Raw genomic sequence first — 20,629 nt, 5'->3', positions numbered from 1 at the left:
AAGCAATAAAATGATCTTTAAAAACGGTTGAACGGAATGGATGAAACAAATACATCATGGTGGGGCCCACAAAGCAGCGACCACCAGCCACGGGGCTGGTAGCAGGGGGAGTAGCCAATCCGTTTCCCCTGAAACAACCCCCGCAGGTAACTCGCAACCATCCGGGTGGTGCACTGGGGCCCACCAGTCCTAACCCGCAACAAACGGCCAGAAACCGTTTCCTCCATTGACTGGTCAAACCTACCCGTTGACATGGTCAAACCCAAACTCCACCTCTCCCCTCCTTCCCTTCCTATTCTTAGACTCTCTCTCTTCTCATCTCTCGCTACCTCTCCTTTCATCACCATTCCCTTCAAACCTCTCTTTCTCTCTCTTTCTCCCTCTCACCATGAAGAAACCATACCAACCCATTCAAACCCAGCATCCAGTCCACGTCACCACAAACCATACCACGTCAGACCCAGGCCCGCGTCTCCCCGGCGACTCCTCACGTTTCCGGCCAACCCATGGCCGTCCATCACATTCCCTCCCCACCCATCCTCTTCTTCCTCCTCCTTTCCTTTTCTCCTCTCCTCACGTCGGCATTGTCAGATTCCGACGCCCTCCTTAAGCTCAAAGGCTCATTCGAGAATGCCAACTCGCTCGAGTCATGGAGCTCCGACTCAGAGCCTTGCACCAACAACACCTCATGGGTTGGAATCATTTGCTTCCACGGCATCGTCACCGGACTCCGGCTCGGCCGGATGGGTCTCTCAGGGAAGATCGACATTGACGCACTGCTTCAGTTTCCAGGCCTTCGCACCATCAGCTTCATCGGAAACCAGTTCGACGGCCCCATTCCGAGCTTCAATCAGCTCGGCGCGTTGAAATCTATATACCTATCGAGAAACCGATTCTCCGGCGAGATTCCGTCGGATTTCTTCTCGAACATGGCGTCTCTCAAGAAGCTCTGGCTCGACAGTAACGATTTCTCAGGACCCATTCCAGAATCAGTCTCGATGCTACCCCGCTTGAAGGAGTTGCACCTCGAGAACAACCGCTTCTTGGGGAGAATCCCTTCATCGATCGGAGAACTTCCATTGCTGAATTCCTTCAACGTGTCGAATAATGAATTGGAAGGCAGAATCCCTGCAGGCCTGGAGAAAATAGACGCGAGCGCGTTCGCAGGAAACGTTGGGCTCTGCGGTGCCCAGGTGGGGGAGGAGTGTAATAACGAAGGGAAGCAAGCTCCAGAAGGGAAATCCTCAAATGGGGTAGTAGTCTTCATGGTTCTGGTTCTGTTCTTATTGCTGCTGGTGGTGACGGTGGTGAGACAAGCTAGGAAGAAGCGAGCTAGCGATTTCAGCGCTCTGGAACGGGATATTGCAGAGGTGGAGGAGGAAGGAGCTTCTTCTACGCATCGCGAGTCACGGCATAAAAGGGAGTCGGTGAGGAAGGAGTCGAGGCCGGTGCCTGTGGTTGCGGAGCTGGTGGTGGTGAATGATGAGAAGGGCGCGTTCGGGCTCACGGACCTGATGAAGGCGGCAGCGGAGGTGTTGGGAGCTGGCGGGCTTGGGTCTGCTTACAAGGCGGTGATGGCGGGTGGGAGGGCGGTGGTGGTGAAGAGGTTGAGAGAGATGGATAGGATCGGGAATGATGGGTTCGAGGAGGAGATGAGAAGACTCGGGCGGCTGCGGCATCCGAACGTATTGCCTTTGCTGGCGTTTCATTCAAGGAAGGAGGAGAAGCTTCTGGTGTTGGAGTTCGCGCCGCGGGGAAGCTTGCTGTATCTCTTACATGGTAATACCGTGGCCCACTTATCGGTGCAATCGTGGCCGTTGGTGATGGAAATACCTGTCCACTAGCTTCATCACAATGGCCACGTCATCGTCATATTGTCACTGCATCCGGTCCCAACGGTTCCAGTTCGAGTTGGGGCCTGGAGTTCCCAGACCCTAGGTTATCGGGTTCTAGTCATGGTTTTACTACCTAGACCCGGATCGGGTCCACTTTAAATCGGGACGCCGTTTGGCTAGTCACGCCAGTGGCTAGTGGTCGGTGCTATGTGGACCCATCATGGTGTTTTTGTATTATCCATGCCGTCCATCAATTTTTAAAGATCATTTTAGGGCTTGATATTAAAAATGAGATAGATCTAAATCTCAGATGGACCACACCATGGGAATACAATAGTAATTGGATGTCCACCGTTGAAAACCTCATAGGGCCAATTTAATTCTTATTTGAAATCTAACCTGTTGATTAGGTAATACAGCCTTGGATGAAAGGAAAAAATATATATTAGCTTGATCCAAAACTTTTGTGCCCCCAAGAAGTTTTTAATGGTGGGCGTTCAATCAACACTGTGCGGTCCACTTGAGATTTTCATCAACCTCATTTTTGGGGTCATATCATAAAATGATCTGTAAGAATGGGTGGACGGCATGGATGAAACACATACATCATGGTGGGGCCCACAGAGCACCGACCACTAGCCATTGGCTGGTGGCAGGGGAGTAGCCAATCCCTTTCCATAAATACGGGCGTAACATGGACGGGCACAGATGAATTGATGGATTAGATCACGTTTGCTTGTGCGATTTTAACATGTACCTCGTGAAGCGTGGTCTCGTATAGTCCGTGGCTTTGCAAACATCTGTTACGTGGGTCCAAGATGGTAGACCCGACTAGCTCCCACTGGATCGTATTTGTAACCGGGTCGCTCGGCCCGATTTGATTTCTAAAAGGACAGGGGAAATTTGATCCTGACTGTTGATATCAGGCCTGCTTCATTGGATCTTTGCTGATTGGCAAACCCGCTGTGGGATCCAGATATAGAGATTGAAGGATGATGACAGCCGTCCATCTCCAGGGAATTTATGGTTGGGCGGTGATATGTGGACAGTTGAAAGGAGACTTTTAACGGCTCTGATTCAACTGCGGAATCAATGGTCAGGAATAGGGCCATCCTTAGGCCAGGATTGGGGACCTGACCCATTTACAATGGCATCTGGATGATGGATGGCTCCGATCAGGCACCCATAATGAGACGTGAAAACGTGAAATTTGGACGGTTTGGATTATGCAGACGTGTCATCAGTTCACATTTGCGTTGGATGGCAGAAGAAAGATGTGGTCCCGAACGGAGGCCCATCGTTTGGTCTGGGCCTTACATAAGGCCCAATAACTAGTTGGGACGATCTTGGACTTGAGTCTACCTGAAAAGCCCACATACGGGCCCTCTCCCACTAATTCGGACGTGGACTCGGGTCCTCTGCTCGCAGACGTACATTGGTAAATCCAAACCGTCCATCAGGTGGGCCCTTCATTTGATAGACCACAATCAGAAAACCACCTGCGATCATCATCATTAATTTCTCTATTTTTGTGTCTGACCCCACAACATGCATTATGTAATGCTTTATCTGAACCATGCACAATTGCATAACGATCTTAACCATTCATCCGGCGACAGGCCCGCCAGATGAACGGTCATGCCTCTGCCACATGTGCAGCTTAAATGGGCCACCAAGAAACATGGCCCCACTTGAGATTTCTCTGTTTTTTTATTTTTAATTTTTCAGGCGATCGAGGACAAGACCACGCGGACCTAAACTGGCCCACCCGCTTAAAAATCATCGGTGGGATCGCACGTGGGATGGCCTACCTACACGCGGAACTCGCCCACTCGGACCTGCCACATGGCAATCTCAGATCGTCCAACGTTCTCCTCGGCAACGATTTCGAGCCGTTGATCACAGATTACGGATACTTCCCTCTAGTAGCCCCCTTGCAAGCAACCCAGTCGTTGCTGGCCTACAAGGCCCCGGAATCCATCCAGTACAATCACGTGTCTCCAAAATCCGATGTCTTCTGCCTCGGGATTCTCATTCTCGAGATCATCACCGGTAAATTCCCATCACTGTATCTCAGCCATGGAAAGGGTGGGACCGATCTTGTGGAGTGGGTCTCAACGGCCGTGACGGATCATAGAGAATCCCAACTGTATGATCCTGAGATATTGGGCCCTGATGGACCACATGCCGGCATGGAACGGCTCCTGCACCTCGGCCTATCGTGCGCCAATGTGGACCCCACACAGCGTCCCACCATGCGGGAGGCCACCAAGAGGATCGAGGAGATCGTCACCGAAGAAGGGTGCGGCCAGGATCAACGTGGGGCCTACGTGGCCCAGGCGTCGTTAAAGGACGGACACGGTGAGATGTCTAGTGGGGGCCCAGATCAAGGATAACTGAAGCGTAACGGTGAGATATCGGGCCAAACCGCATCGTAACGGTACCGGCACGGAAATGTAGTGGTGTGGCATGGATGAGGTTAAAAAAAAAAACTGGAGGGGTTTGTAATTTCTACCCCATCAGGGGCATTTTGGTCATTATAGTAGTATAACTGGCACGTGCAACGCACGTGGAAGGCGAAAACGTTTTGGGGTAGAATTATCAATTTATATCTTCTGGCAATGCTACTTACACGCGCGCCATCTTCAAGCGCCTGATAAAAACGCTTCACACGTGCCCAATAGGGATATGTAGGTGGGCCCACCCAGTACTATACAAAATCTCAGCCGGTCGCTTTCCAGGTGAGTGAGATATGCGCGTTCAATATAGGCCGTCGGTTATTATTTCCGTGCGGCCCACCTGATAAATGGAGAATTTTTTGGGGCGAAGGAATATTTTTCGCTGGGCCCACCCTATAAACTAATCAGATATCGTTCATGTGGCTTTAGCACGTGCAGGACGTTTGTGTTTGGCGCTTGAAGATGGGGCGGAGCGGTGGAAGAGTTTATCATTGATATTAAATGACGAAAATACCCCTGAGCTCGAACGTAAGCTATCTGCAACGGGGCAATTGGCAATGTGCATATAAGAAGAAAGGGTAGTTTAGCCCATTAAAAAAGTTTAAGGGTATCTTCGTCATTTGATAAGCTATCCCCGGGTAGGCAGCCTCGGGGTATATACTAGTTTTTGCAGAGATACGAGGGCAAATTCGTCATTTCCTGTTAGATAAATTTCTATAATTTCGTTCTCTCAAAACGAAATTCAGTAATTTTGATACCTTGGGTCTTACAAAAATAAAATATTGACGGGTATTTTTGTAGTTTTCCTTCTGTAATTCTTTCATATGTAAATGAAATTCCCTTTTATAAATTTGGAGCGTGATTTCTCTAACACGTGCCACTGTGATTCCCCTGTTTAAGATCCTAGCCATTCATTGAGGTGGGCACACAATGTTCGTGATCTGGTGCAAAAATTCAGTTAGATCTGCCCGTCAAGGGGCTATAAGTGAACATTGACCTAGACCACAGCCAGCCAATATTTCATTTTAATACACATGAACCAATGTTATTCGATCTCGATTATTAAATCTGATGTATTCATTTTAATACACATGAACCAGCGTAAGTTAGAGTTGTGCCATGAAAAACCAATGTTATTCGATCTCGGTTATTAAACCTGATGTATTCATTTTCTAAATTAATTTTTACATAACGTATTTAAATGGGTATGAGAGGTTTATCCTAAATGATCTAAGCCATTTGAGCTTGCATAATTGACGAAGAATTGTGATCCATAGATCTTATTACCTCGATCATGAGCATACTTGTGATATAATTGGATGATATATGGTGGTCATTTGGGACCGATCAAAGAGAGTTGTATTCCGTATATCTCAATAATTTGATGAGACATGATTGGCACATGTGTAGGATACATATGTGGACATCATATATTTGGATAATTTTATGAGACATGATTGGCACATGTGTAAGACACATATGTAGACATCATTTTTTTTTTTTAATGTACGGTCATCCGATATAAAAAGATTGTCTTTGATTAATATATATTGATTATTAAAACAAAACAAAATAGTGTTTTTTGAGCTATAGGTGAGGTGATTTACCTATCATGCATGTGTGCAAGTGATGCATGTGTGCACAATCTAATCCATCCATCATAACCATGTAAATGCTCTAATTTTTACAATTAAAATAATCAACTTAAAATCTAGATCGAATGACCCCATGAGCACCAAATTGGGATCGAAGCCTATGAGAGAATTGACAATTGCCTCCCTATTGATTTTAATCTCCAATAATTAAGATATTTGTTGTTGTTTTTTGCTTGTAAGATCATTTATATAACAACAAATGATCAAGATATTTATTCTTATCCATTTTATTCATTTTAAAGCCGTAGTCAATCGCCAAATGGCTTTTTAATACCATGAAGCTAATGTTATGAATGTGGTACAACATAGTTACTAGGCCTTTATATCTATATTATGTGTAGAAAACAACTATTTCACTATTGTTTTTATATACTAATAATAAGGCCTATCACAATGATATTTCTTTTAATAGGGCGATACCTCGCAAATGTTATACTCTACAAACCATGATTGAAGTACTCCATAATTCATAGACATGTAAGGTTGTTTACCTTGTCATGAAAAGCAATATTTTAAATAAGCCTAAATTGTCCAGTTTAAATATATGAGTCTGAACCCTTAAACCTACCGGCAATGTGCAAAATAATTATGATAAAATGTTGGTGTGGTTAACCCAAACTTTATTGGCCCAAGTTGATCTTAGGTTGGTTTAAATTGAGTTTGAGATGGTTTGGGCTCAATTTAAACATCTAAGCCTAAACCAGCACTAAGTCTACCTGTTAACATGCATAATAACTATGAAGTAATTTGAGCTTGATTAATCCAAATTCTATCGATCTAGATTGAACTTTAGATTGTTTTAATTTGAGTTTGGGTTGGCCTTGGTTTAAAAATCATCAGCCTTGTTAGTGCACTTATTTGTGCATATATTTGTTAATTACGTGAGTTAGTGTGTCAGTGAGTGGGTTGAGTACTTGAAAGTTAAAGATCGAAGACAAATGAAAATATAAAACATTAAGAAGTGAGAAACTGATAAATCATGGGATGCCTTGGTGACCATAACCTTAGATTCAAAACAAGCATAACTTCTAGATGATCGATTTTTTAATAGGTAAATTTTTATTTAATCATCCATCAACCTTATGAGCTTAATTTGAATATGATAAAATAAATTTAAAAAGATTTTGAATTGTTGTAAACCAACAACCCAAATTAACAGAACTTTGGGTGAGTTCGATTAACCCTTAACCAATTAAGCGAATTCTCGATCGATCGATTGAGAATGGTCAAAACAGTCTAACAATATTTCAGGCCAAAGCTAAATGAAGTTCGATTGATTGATTGATAGAAAGTATCATTTTCTGCCTATTTTATGAACGTTGGAATTTGATTCATTTATAAAGACATACAAACTATGGGCATGTTGATAGTTTTTTTGTGTCATTAAAGCTTAGGTGAGTCTTAATTCTTATTTCTACTCTTAAGTTTATAAATGTATGAGATTCAAGTAATTTTTCTTGAGATTATTACTCTAATGAAGATTCTATTATTCATTATAAAAATGTGACCTTCAAGAATGTCTTTTCGTATTTCGATGGTTGTTTCTTTTGATTTGAAAATGTCTCTTCACATTCTAAATACGTGGCTTTTCCTATTTTGAAAATAACATTTTTAAGTCTAAAAAACTATTGAAATTCCATAATACCATTGAGTATTCTAAATAATGGGAGGAGACGAGGAGTCCCACAATTAATTGGTCCATTTGATGCCGAATCAAATCATGTATAATTTTTGAGTTCCCAGTCCCTCTCTCTAACTCCACATTGTAGTTGTCCTGCCATTACCGTTCGCATTATAGTGAGTTGAAAAGACTAGAGCTACTTGATCTTAATTGTTGTGCAAGTGTAAAGAATATCTAAACCCTTGAAAGTATGTAAATAATGTCTCATCAACATCAAGCTTTTTCATAATCTAATTCAATGGTATAAGGTACACCATTTAATTTATACAACTCTTTAGTTTTCATTGAATGCAGCAAGCCAAGATCCTACCAATTTTATATGGTTAGAAAATTATTATAAAAAAAGGTATTATAGTCTTGTGCAACTCCTCTTGAGAATAGGTTGGGCTTGGGTTAATTTTCAACTGGAGTGGGTGCAACCCATTCGAGTTGCACCCACTAACAAGGTAGCCAAGGTGTTAATGGGCTTGGCCCGGGCTAGCAGGCACAAATATGTGAATACTGAATAGGCTGTCCGGGACAGCCCCAGCGGTTCAAATTACGGGCCCACCATTGACAGCCCTCATCAAAACAGCACATTTTTTCTCTGCGGGAAGGAAAGCTAGGATTGCTTACCGGCCATCTACGGTGGCCCCACCAAATTGATGAGATGGTTGCAACATGAGAGAGAGAGAGAGAGAGAGAGAGAGAGCTGGCCCACCCACAACTGAGAAGACACCAGAATAATCAGGATCTTTGAGTTTGGTGGGCCCCATCTGGACATGCCCCAACCCCAAAGATCTGACCGTAAGATCCACTCCCTCCAGGTCACAACTTTGCTTGGCGATGATCCAATGGCCCACTCTTCTTAGCAGCAGTAGAGACACGTGGACTGATTCTAGCGCACACCCTGGCCCACTCTTCTTGGCCGTTATAAAGACACGTGGACTTATTCCAACCCAGCAAGACGTGGCACCTACGGTATGCCAAAGGAAAAATATCTTTATAGACAACGAGGCGATTCGCGGAAGTAGATACAGCACAACCGATTCGCAAAAAAACATATAGTTATAGCTTTTTACGCAGATCCGTTACACTCATAAAGTGAAAAAAACCGTGAAATTTCTATGGAACAAAATTCAAGAAATCCACTTATCAGAAATGCCACATTAAATAACCTTAATTCATGATCTTTAACCATTCAATTTATTAAGCAAGTTTTCCTTGCTTTAAGATTGAAAATTCTTACTATTCTGCCATATATACTTAAATGAATGGTATATTTATTTCACAAACGTAGGATTTTTGCCATGTATGCTGCGAATCTCCATTTTAATTTCTTCTCGCGCGAATCGTCGTAGCATCTATAAGCCCTCCCCAATCTGGAGTGGATTAGGTGTTCCCCGGGTCTACCTTACTGGGTGTTATCATCTTTATCGTGGGGCCTACATTGATTATTTTTCGTATATCCATGCCGTCCATCAGTTTTTTTAAAGTCCATTTTAGGATATGATACCAAACACTAATTAGATTCAAATCTCAGTTGGACCATAATATAGGAAACAGTTGTGATTAAACGACCACCATTAAAAAATTACTACGGCCCACAATCTAACACGTCGATATAGAGGGAAAATATAAATATTAGTTTGATTCAGAACTTTTGTGGCCCAATTTTTTTTTTCAATGGTAATTCTCCACTGTTTTCACCGGTATTATCTAATAGATATTTGGATCTAATTAATATTTAGGATCATCTCCTAAAATAATATTTAAAAACTTATTGACGGTATGGATATGAAATAAGTTTATCAATGTGGGCCCCACACGGTAAGAGTAACACCCACTAAAGTATTGCCCGGGTCACACCTAATCCTCTCCCCTCTCTTCTTCAGTTGAAGAGAGCAGAACCAGCTGCTTCTCTCTCTCTCTCTCTCACTCTCTCTCTCTCCCTCAAATGCTACAGAGATGATGCGATCTGCGATCCGCCTCTCGTCCAATTCCAGCCGTCGAATCTTTCCGTCCCACCCAATCCACCGTTTCTTCTCAACAGAGACCGTTACTCAACCCCAATCCCCATTCCCGCCACGCCAAAACCCTTTCCAGCACCAAGAAGAAACAGTAGCGGCAGCACCACCGGGAAAGGAAGAGCACACGCATCAGCAGCCTCGCAACGCCAGGCGAGTAGTTGGAGGGGACTACCAATCCGAGCAAGCCCGCGTGCTACAGGCTGCCCTCCGCCATGTAGTAAGTAAACGCGCACCACCCCTTCTTGCTGCTGCTAGCATGCGCGCCGCGCACAGGTTTTATTATCCTGTGCGCTGCTGCGCGGTAATTGGAGAACTGGTGCGATATTAGATGATCCGAGCCGTTCATTTGGTGGACCGTGACTTGATGAATGGGCCACGGTAGGGAATTCTTATTGATCGGATGCATCCAACTAATGGACGGGTCAGCATTGAGTTAAAACATGATGCCGGTCAATTGGGTTGGTGCGGTTTTCCGGGAGTGGTACATCCATGGTGGGATCCACGCAATGAACGGCGCGGATCGCTGTGTTGTTTTTAAATGTGTCGTGTTTTTTGTAAGGCAGGCCGGATGTGGAATCTGCAGGGGGTGCACTGGTTCAAGTGCTCCTTGTTGCATTTATCGGGTTTGAATTTTCTTTCTTGGCAGGTTAAATTGGGGTGGGGTGAAGCTGCATTGATTTCAGGGGCGAGGGATGTTGGTCTCTCTCCGTCCGTTGTGGGTTCTTTCGCTCGGAAAGAAGCCGCACTCATAGAGGTATGTGACTTAGGCCATGTTTGGATGCTCGATAGAAAGAATTGCGATGATTCAATTTCATAAAGTGGAAACTACCAAAGTCGAGGTCTGTGATTTAGGCCTTGTTTGGACGCTCGATAGAAATAATTCAATTTGATAATGTGGAAATGACCAAAGTGGGGCTAGCCACTAAATTGAGATTGTGAGTGTTTCGGGTTGAAAACACATGGAATTTGCAATAAGAGATTGGGCTCTCATTACGAGTTAGAATGATGCCACTTCCATTATACTCATTTGTTTTTTTTATATTAAATCGGTTATTCCTCCATTATACTCAATTTGTTTTATATTAAATTGGATTATTGCAATTCTATTCAATTGAGTGTCCAAGCACAGCCTTAAGCTCTTATTAAGATTTCATTTCTGTTTTATTTTGGGTGTCAATGTAAATAACATTGATAGCTGTTTAGATTTTGTGGGATTAGATTTCATTCTCATGTGGGTGATGGGAGCATTCGGACTAATGGAGAGGGAATTGTATGCTTTGGATTTGAATTTGGCTGATTGGATTTTGTTGAATTGAAAAGCATTGTCTTGAATCCTGCTTTTGTAATTGGCAATTGCTATCCACTGCCTTCATGGATAGATTCTTTGTGTTTGTCTCCTCACCTTTTATCTTTTTCTTTTCTTTCCTTCTTTCTTCGTTGTTGTTATTATTATTCTTTTATTGGTTAAAGGGAGGCTGGATAAGTGTCCATAGTATTAGTATTGTACTATGTATTATGCTCTTGGATACAGACATACTACGAGAAACATAAAGAATTTCGCATGTATTTCATAATGTATTGTGGTATGAAGGAAGAATTGGGGAAACTTTGGGAAAATGGGTGGAATTTCAATGAAACTTTAGGAGGTGTTAAAAGACACATATTTCACACTTAGAGCTTAGAACATTACAAAAAACTAAATAAAAACAAAAACTATGCATGATAGTTTTCCATTGTTAAAGTTCAATCTTAAAAAAAGTAGATAGTTTTCCATTTTTTAGGACAACTATGCATTGTTAGGCAAAAGTGATGCAATTATATCCAAATTGAGTTCATATGGTTCAAATGTCATACAATACAAGCTATAAAACACAAACAACAATACAACACAACCAGATGCTAAGAAGAATAGAAAACATACCGTGGCCTCAGATCCGCATGAAGTTACAAGGTGGCTCTCAAAGTCATTGTCCCTATTCGTACTGGAGCAGCTATAATACTATTGCCCTTCGTAAGTGCAATACTATGTCCAACTCATGAGGTTAGGATACCATTCTATGTACTTTAACATTTCAATGGTATTCATCCTCAACAATTTGCAACCGGTATGCTCATTGGTGGATACTGAGAAGCAACTGTAATTGTCTGTGGATACTGAGAAGCAAATGTACTTGTTATGCTCGTCGGTGGATACTGAGAAGCAACTGTAACTGTCACTGTTGCTCCCTGTGGCACTGGCTATGGCTGCCGCTGTAGTTGTGGGGGGGCACCTCTATTACCCATATCCATTTCCTGGACGTATCTGTCTATAGCCATGCCCCTGTTTGTATTGCAGGTGTGCTCATGCCTATAGCTGTATTGGGATGACTACGAATGGGTATAGTAAACAGACTTCACTCTCCTTTGGGTTCTAGAATGAATCTGCTCTTGGATCACAATTTCTCCACCAAATTCGTGTTTTTTTTTCTTTCCTTGAAAAACTTCTTGATTTTTTTTTATTTATTTATTTTTTTTTATTTGATTATTATTATTATTTTTAAAAAAATTGACTTTCCAGCGATATACACTGTTATCGCTGATACTTGTGCAATATTTCAATTACAGATCGATACAATGTAAATTTATGACATAGGGTTTGCAGGTATATCGCAATATGTCGGCATGCATTGGCGGTACTTTGTCAAAACAATGCATTTTTCTCATTCCCTTAAGATATAGTACCCTGACCGCTATACTTATAATATTGGCCAATACCATTGATACATAGAACATTGGCTGGGATTGGATATTTGGACTTGAAATTGGTTTCTTGGATCGTTTTGTATTTGAATGATGATATGGTTTCTTATGTAGTTTGGTTGCATCCTAAATAGTGAGGCATGCAAGTACATCCTGGAGAATTTAAGCTTTAAGCATGCCCTGGTGCCTTTGGACGCATTGATGCGCTGATTATTATCAGTGTTTTGAATAGTGAATAGCGTGTTGTGTAGTGTTTAACCCTTTGAAGCGTGAGGGGTAGGCTACATAGTGCTACTTCTAGATTATAATGAAGGTTGCACTTTGTTGCACCAATTTCATGATATTCTGCACCAAATTAGACTGATTAATAATGAGATTTAACAAAATTTCATGATATTTAGTGCAACCAAACACAACCTAAAGTAATAGGAAAGGGTAATGATTAAGTATAATGGTGAAGAAGAGCAACGAAACTGATATAATACTATTGCTTATATGACTTTACTAAAAGCATTGAAAAGATTAACTATTTTTTTTGAAAATAGAAAAATATAATAAATCATTGAAAACATTAATTGATTTTAATTTTGTAGTGAAAAATAACTTGTCATGTGAGCCATGTAGCATGTAGCATAAGCAAATTATCATGTCGCGTATACTATAGGCAACTTAAGCAATTTTCATGAGGTACGTGGTGTTAAAGATAAGCTATGTAGCATAAGGTACACGCTACATAGCATCGCTATTTAAAACACTGATCATCATTATGGACTGCCCATTATGTTCAGACTAATATGTAGAGGTCTCCATGAAAAATTGCAACAATCGGAATTTTGGGGCAAACAATGCCCTACAAAATGTAAGGTTCAGATCATTTACCACAAAAGAAGACCCAATCATCAATGCGAACCGTCCATAAAGTGTGGAGCTGAGCCACCTTGAATTCTCTCCAAAGAATCATTTTGGTTGGCAGTGATAAACATTCCATCCATGTTCCGGAGACTTGCAGTTATGAAAGAGAAGGCGCAGTGTTGAATGCTTAGGATCCAACGATCAATGTGACTTTCAACATGGTGAACCACGAAGAGTGGGTTTGATCTATTGGACAGCCCAGATTGACCATCGGATGCCCGTGGCTGAAAGCACCAGGGGTGCATTTAAAGCTTATGTGCAACCAGGTGTAATGGATCAATCCTTGAAATTTATTTGAGTATTATGTGACTTTCAGTAAATAGGTTGGCCTCGAAATTGCATTTTATAATGTGGTAGTCCCTGTGTAGAAGTTTAACCGTGGGATCACCTTCTCACTAAGGAGGACAATGCTCTAATGGTAAATGATCTGATGCGGTTTATTTTATTTTTTTTATTTATAAATTATAATGTGTTATGCATTGTCTGATTTATTGAAATTCTTGCGTAGAAACTTAATTCATTTTCTTTTTCAATTTCTATTATTTATTTATTTGAAGCTTAGAAGCAGGCAGTAACATGATATTGCTTTCCTAGGTGGGTTAGAGACAAGTTCTCTTCCTTGCATTGTTGGGATATATGTTCCTGGCCATATTTTGGATCAGTTAGAAATCCGTTTATAGTTAGCTCTCATTGCCCCCTATACCGGCCTCCTTTGAAGGAATCTTGGGACTCAATACTGATGGACGCAGCAAAGGAAATCCTGGTTTTACATGCTTCCGAGATCTCATTCAACAGCCACGGGGCTCCATCCCAGCTCACTTTTCCTCCCGATGGCTAAATAGATACCGTAATGGAGTGGAGCCATTAAGAGTGGGACATAAGGAGCTTGTCCAGATGGAAGGGAGGTGTTCAGTGTTATAAGATGGGCCCACCAAGCTTTCTATGGCTTCTTGGCCCTGTTTTCCGAGATTCTTATAACCTTTCATATCTCAAATTGACCATTTCTGCTAGTTTAGAAGCTCACTTTTCCTTTTGACTTCTTCACCGTCTCCATGCAAAATTGATAGCGTTTTCATGTGTAGAATTCTGTAATAATGTATACCATCAGCAACAGGAAAAACTTTTGAACAGATCATCAAATCGCTGCAATTTTGGGCTGAGGCTCATCTGTGTGGTGCCCGACTAGATCAACAGTTCCGATCAGCAGATCTGTTTGACACATATTTAGTTGGGGCCCACTTCATGGACCATCCATGATGTGCACCCTAAAATAGCATCTCTTTCCAAAAGTGCATTGAATTGTTCAAGGCTATTGATGTAGAACAGGTTGTGCACGACTTCATGGACGGTGAGGATTGGAAGATATCAGGCCGAAAAGGTCAATTTAGGCCCAAAAAAAGGCTTAAGGCTCACTGTAGCTCCTGACAGCCATAACTTTGCGACTGTTTATTAGATTTTCGTGTATAATATATTGTTGGAAAGCTATCAATGAGCCCTACAACATGGCAACTAATGGAGTCAGTTGGCCTCGAGGGATTTGTTGAAAAAAAGGTAATTTTCTGGGTCAAAATTGCATTTTAATTCGGAACTTACTATTTTTAGAAAGTTCTGTTTTTGCTATTTTAGGGTTCTAGGAATCCTGTTGCGGACCTGTAGTTCAAAGTCTTTGTTTTAGTCACCTAAGAGTTGTTTACTAGTTCGGGTAGGATTAGACGTCTTTTTAATATATTTGGTAATTCTTTCCTGAAATTAGGAGTCTACGCCTGAATATTACTAGTTTGGGTAGGATTAGACATTTTTTGAATATTATGAGATCAGAAGACGAAGCCAAATCTTTTATCGCCCTCTTGGATAGACTGAAGAATGCTAAGCCAGACGAAGAGGAGACAGATTCGCTGGTTTGGAAAGGTCTTGGTTCAGATGGGTTCTCGGTTCGATTCTTTTACATGTATATCTTCTCACCCACAACACCCTCTTGCCACAACTATGGATTTTGGAGGTATGGTGCTCCGACGAAGGTGGGCTGCCTTTGTATGGTTGGTGGAAAGAAACAAGATCCTCACATTGGACAATTCACGCAAAAGGGGAAAGGTGCTCCTGAATGTTTGCTTATTATGCATGCAGGACGATGAATCTGTGGATTGTTTATTTCTCCACTGCCCTTTTTCAAGGAAGATATGGGATGCGTTTCTTTCTTCTCTTAATGTGAGCTGGGTCATGCCGTCATCCTTTTCGTCTTTTCTGGCGTCTTGGCATGGAAGTGGGTTCTGGAAAGAAGGCAAAGTGGTCTGGCAGTTAACAGTTATGGCAGTTTTGTGGGCCATATGGGGGGAGAGAAACAGACGATGTTTTGAGAACAAGGAGTCGACAGCGGGGTTATCTGTACGGGAAAGTCCTTGCTGTTAGATTGGGCTTCAGGCTCCAATTATATTGACACCTGTGTTATTCTCGCCTTGCTGGGCTTGTAGTTTTGCTTGTATCTTTTCCAGCCTCTTTGGCTTAGTTTCCTAATAAATTCGTTAATTCTAAAAATAAAATAAAATTAGGAGTCTACGGCCTCTTTTGATTAGGTAAGGCCATTGGGTATGTTGCAAGCAATTCATTCACTTCATTCAATAATATCAATTTTTATTTCTTGTCTAGTCCTTGTGCATTCAAGGATTATCAACTAGGAGAAGACATTGATCTTCCTTTTCTCCATGCACTTGCTGTGGTAGCATCAATCAATATATGCTACTTATTCAACAACAGAGAGGAGTGCAGATTTTGATGTTACTGTACTTGTGTAGACGCTTAGATGGATCCAAACTGACATCTTCCTTTATTTCCATCCATTCAGTATTTCATGGATGACTGCCTGCAAAAATTGATCGATAGAATCGATGAGGAAGAGGACCTGACAAACCTGATACTCAGCAAACGCCTCGCAAAGCTCATCCGCATTCGCTTAGAAATGCAGGCACCTTACATATCAAAGTGGCCTCAGGCACTCAGCATTCAGGTGCAATGATTTATATTCTTCTCACGATGGAAAATCAAAGAGCCCCATTAACAGGGATTCATGACTCGGACTGTGCAGACATCATACATGTTGAGATCCAGGCTACCATCAGGAGGCTTCCATGTGTAGATTCCATGGCCAAATAATCTGGCCAATCTGCTTATCACATGGGGCCACAGATGCACAAAATAAATGGGTATTCAAAAGTTCTTATTATTATTTTGTATTGGCAGATGTTCAAAGAGAAGTTATCAGCTGTCCAAATTCATTGCACATGTGTGGCCCTTTTATTAGGAAATCTACATGTTGGGCCATCCCATTGGCAGCTTGGCTCCTGAACATATCCATATGGCACATGTGCAAGCTGTGCATCTCATAAAAGCCCACTCGCCCCATGAAAATCCATCCTGTGCAATTTCTCAAAATCAAAGTACGGATTGTGCTTTGCTTTGTATTTGTTGACAGGCACAACCACCAAACATTACTACTAGCTTTAAACAGCGGGCCATGCTGGTTGATGAAATTTGGCATGCTGCCGGGGACCATGCCTCCGACATTGATTGGTATGTGAAACGTACTGTTCTTGGGGGAATATACTCGACGTCTGAGGTATACATGGTGACTGATCATTCTCCAGGTTCGTTCTCTCTTCTGCCTTTATTTTGTTGGTATGCTGGGAAGTTTCTACCCGTTCTTAAATTTCGTGCTTGTGGGTGGGTCATTCATGACAGAATTCCGTGATACATGGTCATTCTTGGACCGTCGGATCAAAGACGCATTCGATCTCCAGAAAACCATTCAAGAGGTAATGTCAATGTTATTTGAATGTAGCTGAGTTTTTCCAAGTGTAGGCACACCGATAGATTGAAGACTTGGCAACTTGGACCAAATCGTCCAGTCCTTAGTTGAGTTGGGACTCGGCTGAGTTGGGATGTGACTCGTCTGAGTTGGGTCAAGTTGGGAATGTTTTGGGGGTGGTGACTTGTGGAACTGAACTAGATCAGACTTGACTATGTCCGATTCGACTTGTACGAGTTGGCAATCCATGCACGCACCCCTCCACATATGGGCACAAGTGCCAAGATTGGGACCTGCAAGCTGTGCATCAGTTACGGTTATGCAGACCGCTCGGCCCAAAAATCTAGCTGGTCCACTGATGAAGCAGGCAACTTGTGTACACTGAATGCAGACTATTGCCAATTGTTTTTAAATGGTCTACTTTTTGTTGCATATGTATGGCCTGCCTGATGAGTGGGCTAGTCTACTTTCTTGGGCGAAGAGATCTACCCATTGGGGCCCACCCTGTTGCACAGCTTGAATGTTCCACACGCATCTGGCTGCATGTGGAGGAGAGTAATTGTTTCCTGTGACTTCTGATGGGTTGGCTATAGATATATAATCCTCATGCAATAATGGAACTTGTGCAGGCAACTTATTTGGCAGAAGCTGTTGGAGCTGGAATGGGGAGCTCATTGCAGGGGTTCATGAAGAGGGTGTTCCAGGGATGAAGATCAAGAGATGAGGAGGGTGTTCCAGGAGCCTGGGTAAGTCTAGGGAAAAAAAAAGAAGAGCTTCAGTTTCGACTGCTTTTGCTTTGTTCATAACCTAACTGATTTTTTGAAATAAAAAGGATTACAAAGTGCAATTGGTAGGGAGGTTGTATGCAGTCCAATCTCTGGTGGATCATTATAATAATATAGAATTTAGGAAAATCTTGTTCCAATCGACCGTTGAAACTGTCATGCATGGAAAAGTTCGAAATCCATTTGCCATTCAAAAGAAGAAGAAAAAGTTGAAGTCCAATTGCCATTTTTTTTGGAAGATGAATCCATTTTCATTCCAACCAACTGTATCAAAAAATGGGGCTTTAAACAAGAAGAGTTCATTTTCTGCGCACATGTCTAGATCTGATGTGGAGGCATGGGCCCCCACTTGTCAGAATTTGTCGGAATTCATATGGATTTCTTTTTATGTTTTCAGAAACATACCCTAACATACAAATGAGGGACGTTCGCTATCCACATGCCCACATATGCACCGTACCTGCTAACCTGGCAAGTTTGTGGGACCTTTGGTCTGTGCATAAGGTGGCTCCTACCATGAAAATGGCCCATATGCAAGAATCAGGCTGGTTCAGTGATCATGCCGGCCACATGTGTATGCTGAATGTGGACCATTGGCATTTTATGAAGCTGCATTTTCTTTTGGTATAATAAGGGTGGGCCTCATGATAAATGAACGATCCTGATTTTTGCATGTATGTCTTCATACACCTTATTAACTGATTGGATGTCCCACAGGCTTGGCATCTTGGCACTTTTGCTTTGTATATGGTGTGCATGTTAGGCCTATTAAAGAGGCAATGTACAACATTCTACTGCCGTGGGGAGAGCAAACCTCCCTCTGTTTGCAAACTGAAATCTGTTTGGAAATTCAAATCGTACTGCTTGAATACCGGATTTCATTAGCTGTTGAAAAGAATTTGATTTTGTCGAGATTCAGTTTGCTTAACCCCAATTTCACAAGGCTCTACAAATATTTATGATTTCTACTGAGTTCTTTTACCTTAAAATTCCTCAAGAATTCTGATTTTCCCAAACAACACCGAGAAGATTTTATAGCCCAAAATGTTGTCGTTTTTTTTTCTTTACTAGGAAGTGGAGTTGAGCATTGTGGGGCCTGTGCTGTGTGTATGACATCCAATCCGCCCATCTGAGTGTTTTTTTTATTTTTTATTTTTTATTTTTAAATTATTTTATGGTGTGGTCCACCTGGTGATTGGATTGGGCTGATTTTTGGTTCATCTGACTATCATGTTGGTGTGCATCTGTTAGACGAGTTGGATGTCATGCCCCATAGTACTTGACTCCACTTTCTAGGTAAAAATAGAAAAGAAAAGAAGGAAAGGTGGTCCACCTTCCAAAGAGTAGGGCTGTACAGGGGCCAGGTTAACAGCCCTAGTTAGCCCGGCCAAGGTCTGTCCAAGCCTGGCCAGCAAACTAAAACCCACCCCCGACTCTGGCCTCGGCCCGGATGGGCGAAACGAACAGGCTCAACACCCCCCGTGACGATTACGCATGGCCTGGGTCCGACTGCACCGGAGCCCAGCCATCGTCTTTCGTGCAATATCTAGGCTGTTCATTAGGCATGTCCAATCTTGAATGGTATGGACAAAAATGCCCTTGAAACCTTAAATGGTCCGGTCTGGGTTGGGTTTGGGCTGGACCGTTGGGCTCATAGATGCTCGATGCCTGCCTGATTGATAAATGGTCTTAAATTCTAGGTAAAGGATTCTACCCCAGGCCTACATTTGAGCCTGAGCTTTGTTTGAAGTGGACCAAGCCCGAAAGCTGACTGGGCCGGCAATACCCATCGACAGCCCTACCAAAAGAGCATGTATTGAGACTTCAAATCTTCAAGGTGTTGTTTGGTAGCATTAGAATTCCTCCCTATTTTTGAAAAGTATAAAAAATATATGGAGTCTTGGCTTTCAAGGTTCAAGAAAATTTCGATCGGTCCTTGTCGCAGATGCTCGAGTTTGTGTTTTCGAGTTTTAGAACTCTTGAAACCTCCAAACAAGGTGGTAGTATTCAACTCCCTGACTTGAGATAATATATGAGTTTGCTCAGATTTTAGGTTTGTAAAACTGGGGCCGATGGTCCAGTGATCCAGACTGTTGATAGGCGGGACACACCATGAATTTCCGGTGCACCAAAATTTTCCCAGATCTGGTGGTGCTGAATATCGAAATCTTTTGCCATTTTATGATTGAATATTGACCATCTGAAATTTTTTCTTCTTATTATTTGTTGGCGGCTAATTGAAATTTATAAATTATTTGAAATTGCTCGTGGAGGGCCCATGGGCCATATGCGGAAGCTTTGCGGAACTAAGAAATGGTGACTATGTTTTAGATGAGGGTGATTAGGACTAATTAAAAATTATGCATTTTAAAACATAATTGTCTATTTAAACTAATATGCAAATTAAACTAAGTAAAACAATTAGCTCTAAGGCTTTCAAGCCAATAGAGGGTCCAATCCCATACACTACAAAAAAATGTGGTAATTAAGTAATTATTTTATAAATATGATAGTGTACATGTGTGTGTGGGATGTGTTACATATTAACTTCTAGCATTCATCTAATCACGTGTGTGTGTGTATAAAATTAAATATTCATCACATAAGCATAATTAAATAAGTGCTCAAATACAATCCCAAATACATGCATGTATAGTGATTCGGTTTTATATTCTACTCTCGGCGGACGCACTCAACTCATGAGTGTACTGGATTTCACTATTAGAGGTTTTAAATTAAGTTCACTTATAATATT

General features: G+C 41.9%; 2 protein-coding genes across 4 annotated transcripts; both read left to right on the top strand.

Moving 5' to 3' along the window:
- The first annotated feature begins 347 nt into the window (after window positions 1-347).
- Window positions 348-4,321, top strand: LOC131252178 (pollen receptor-like kinase 3). The gene is made up of 2 exons (XM_058253043.1): window positions 348-1,779; window positions 3,564-4,321. Exons 1-2 carry the CDS (start codon window positions 507-509, stop codon window positions 4,229-4,231), a joined length of 1,941 nt encoding a protein of 646 aa, XP_058109026.1. The 5' UTR covers window positions 348-506; the 3' UTR covers window positions 4,232-4,321.
- A 5,216-nt stretch (window positions 4,322-9,537) lies between these two features.
- LOC131251750 (uncharacterized) lies at window positions 9,538-20,041 on the top strand. 3 transcript variants are annotated; one of them, XM_058252684.1, is made up of 7 exons: window positions 9,538-9,856; window positions 10,286-10,393; window positions 16,130-16,291; window positions 16,757-16,928; window positions 17,023-17,096; window positions 17,719-17,835; window positions 19,581-20,041. In XM_058252684.1, exons 1-6 carry the CDS (start codon window positions 9,578-9,580, stop codon window positions 17,797-17,799), a joined length of 876 nt encoding a protein of 291 aa, XP_058108667.1. In that variant the 5' UTR covers window positions 9,538-9,577; the 3' UTR covers window positions 17,800-17,835; window positions 19,581-20,041. The 3 variants fall into 3 exon arrangements, with proteins under 3 accessions (XP_058108667.1, XP_058108666.1, XP_058108665.1); XM_058252683.1 differs by having other exon boundaries at window positions 19,575-20,041; XM_058252682.1 differs by lacking the exon at window positions 19,581-20,041 and having other exon boundaries at window positions 17,719-17,942.
- Window positions 20,042-20,629: the final 588 nt, after the last annotated feature.

The sequence above is a fragment of the Magnolia sinica genome, chromosome 7 (genome assembly GCF_029962835.1).
Source record: "Magnolia sinica isolate HGM2019 chromosome 7, MsV1, whole genome shotgun sequence".
NCBI classification, from domain to species: domain Eukaryota; kingdom Viridiplantae; phylum Streptophyta; class Magnoliopsida; order Magnoliales; family Magnoliaceae; genus Magnolia; species Magnolia sinica.
This window is presented reverse-complemented; position numbering and strand designations above follow the sequence as displayed.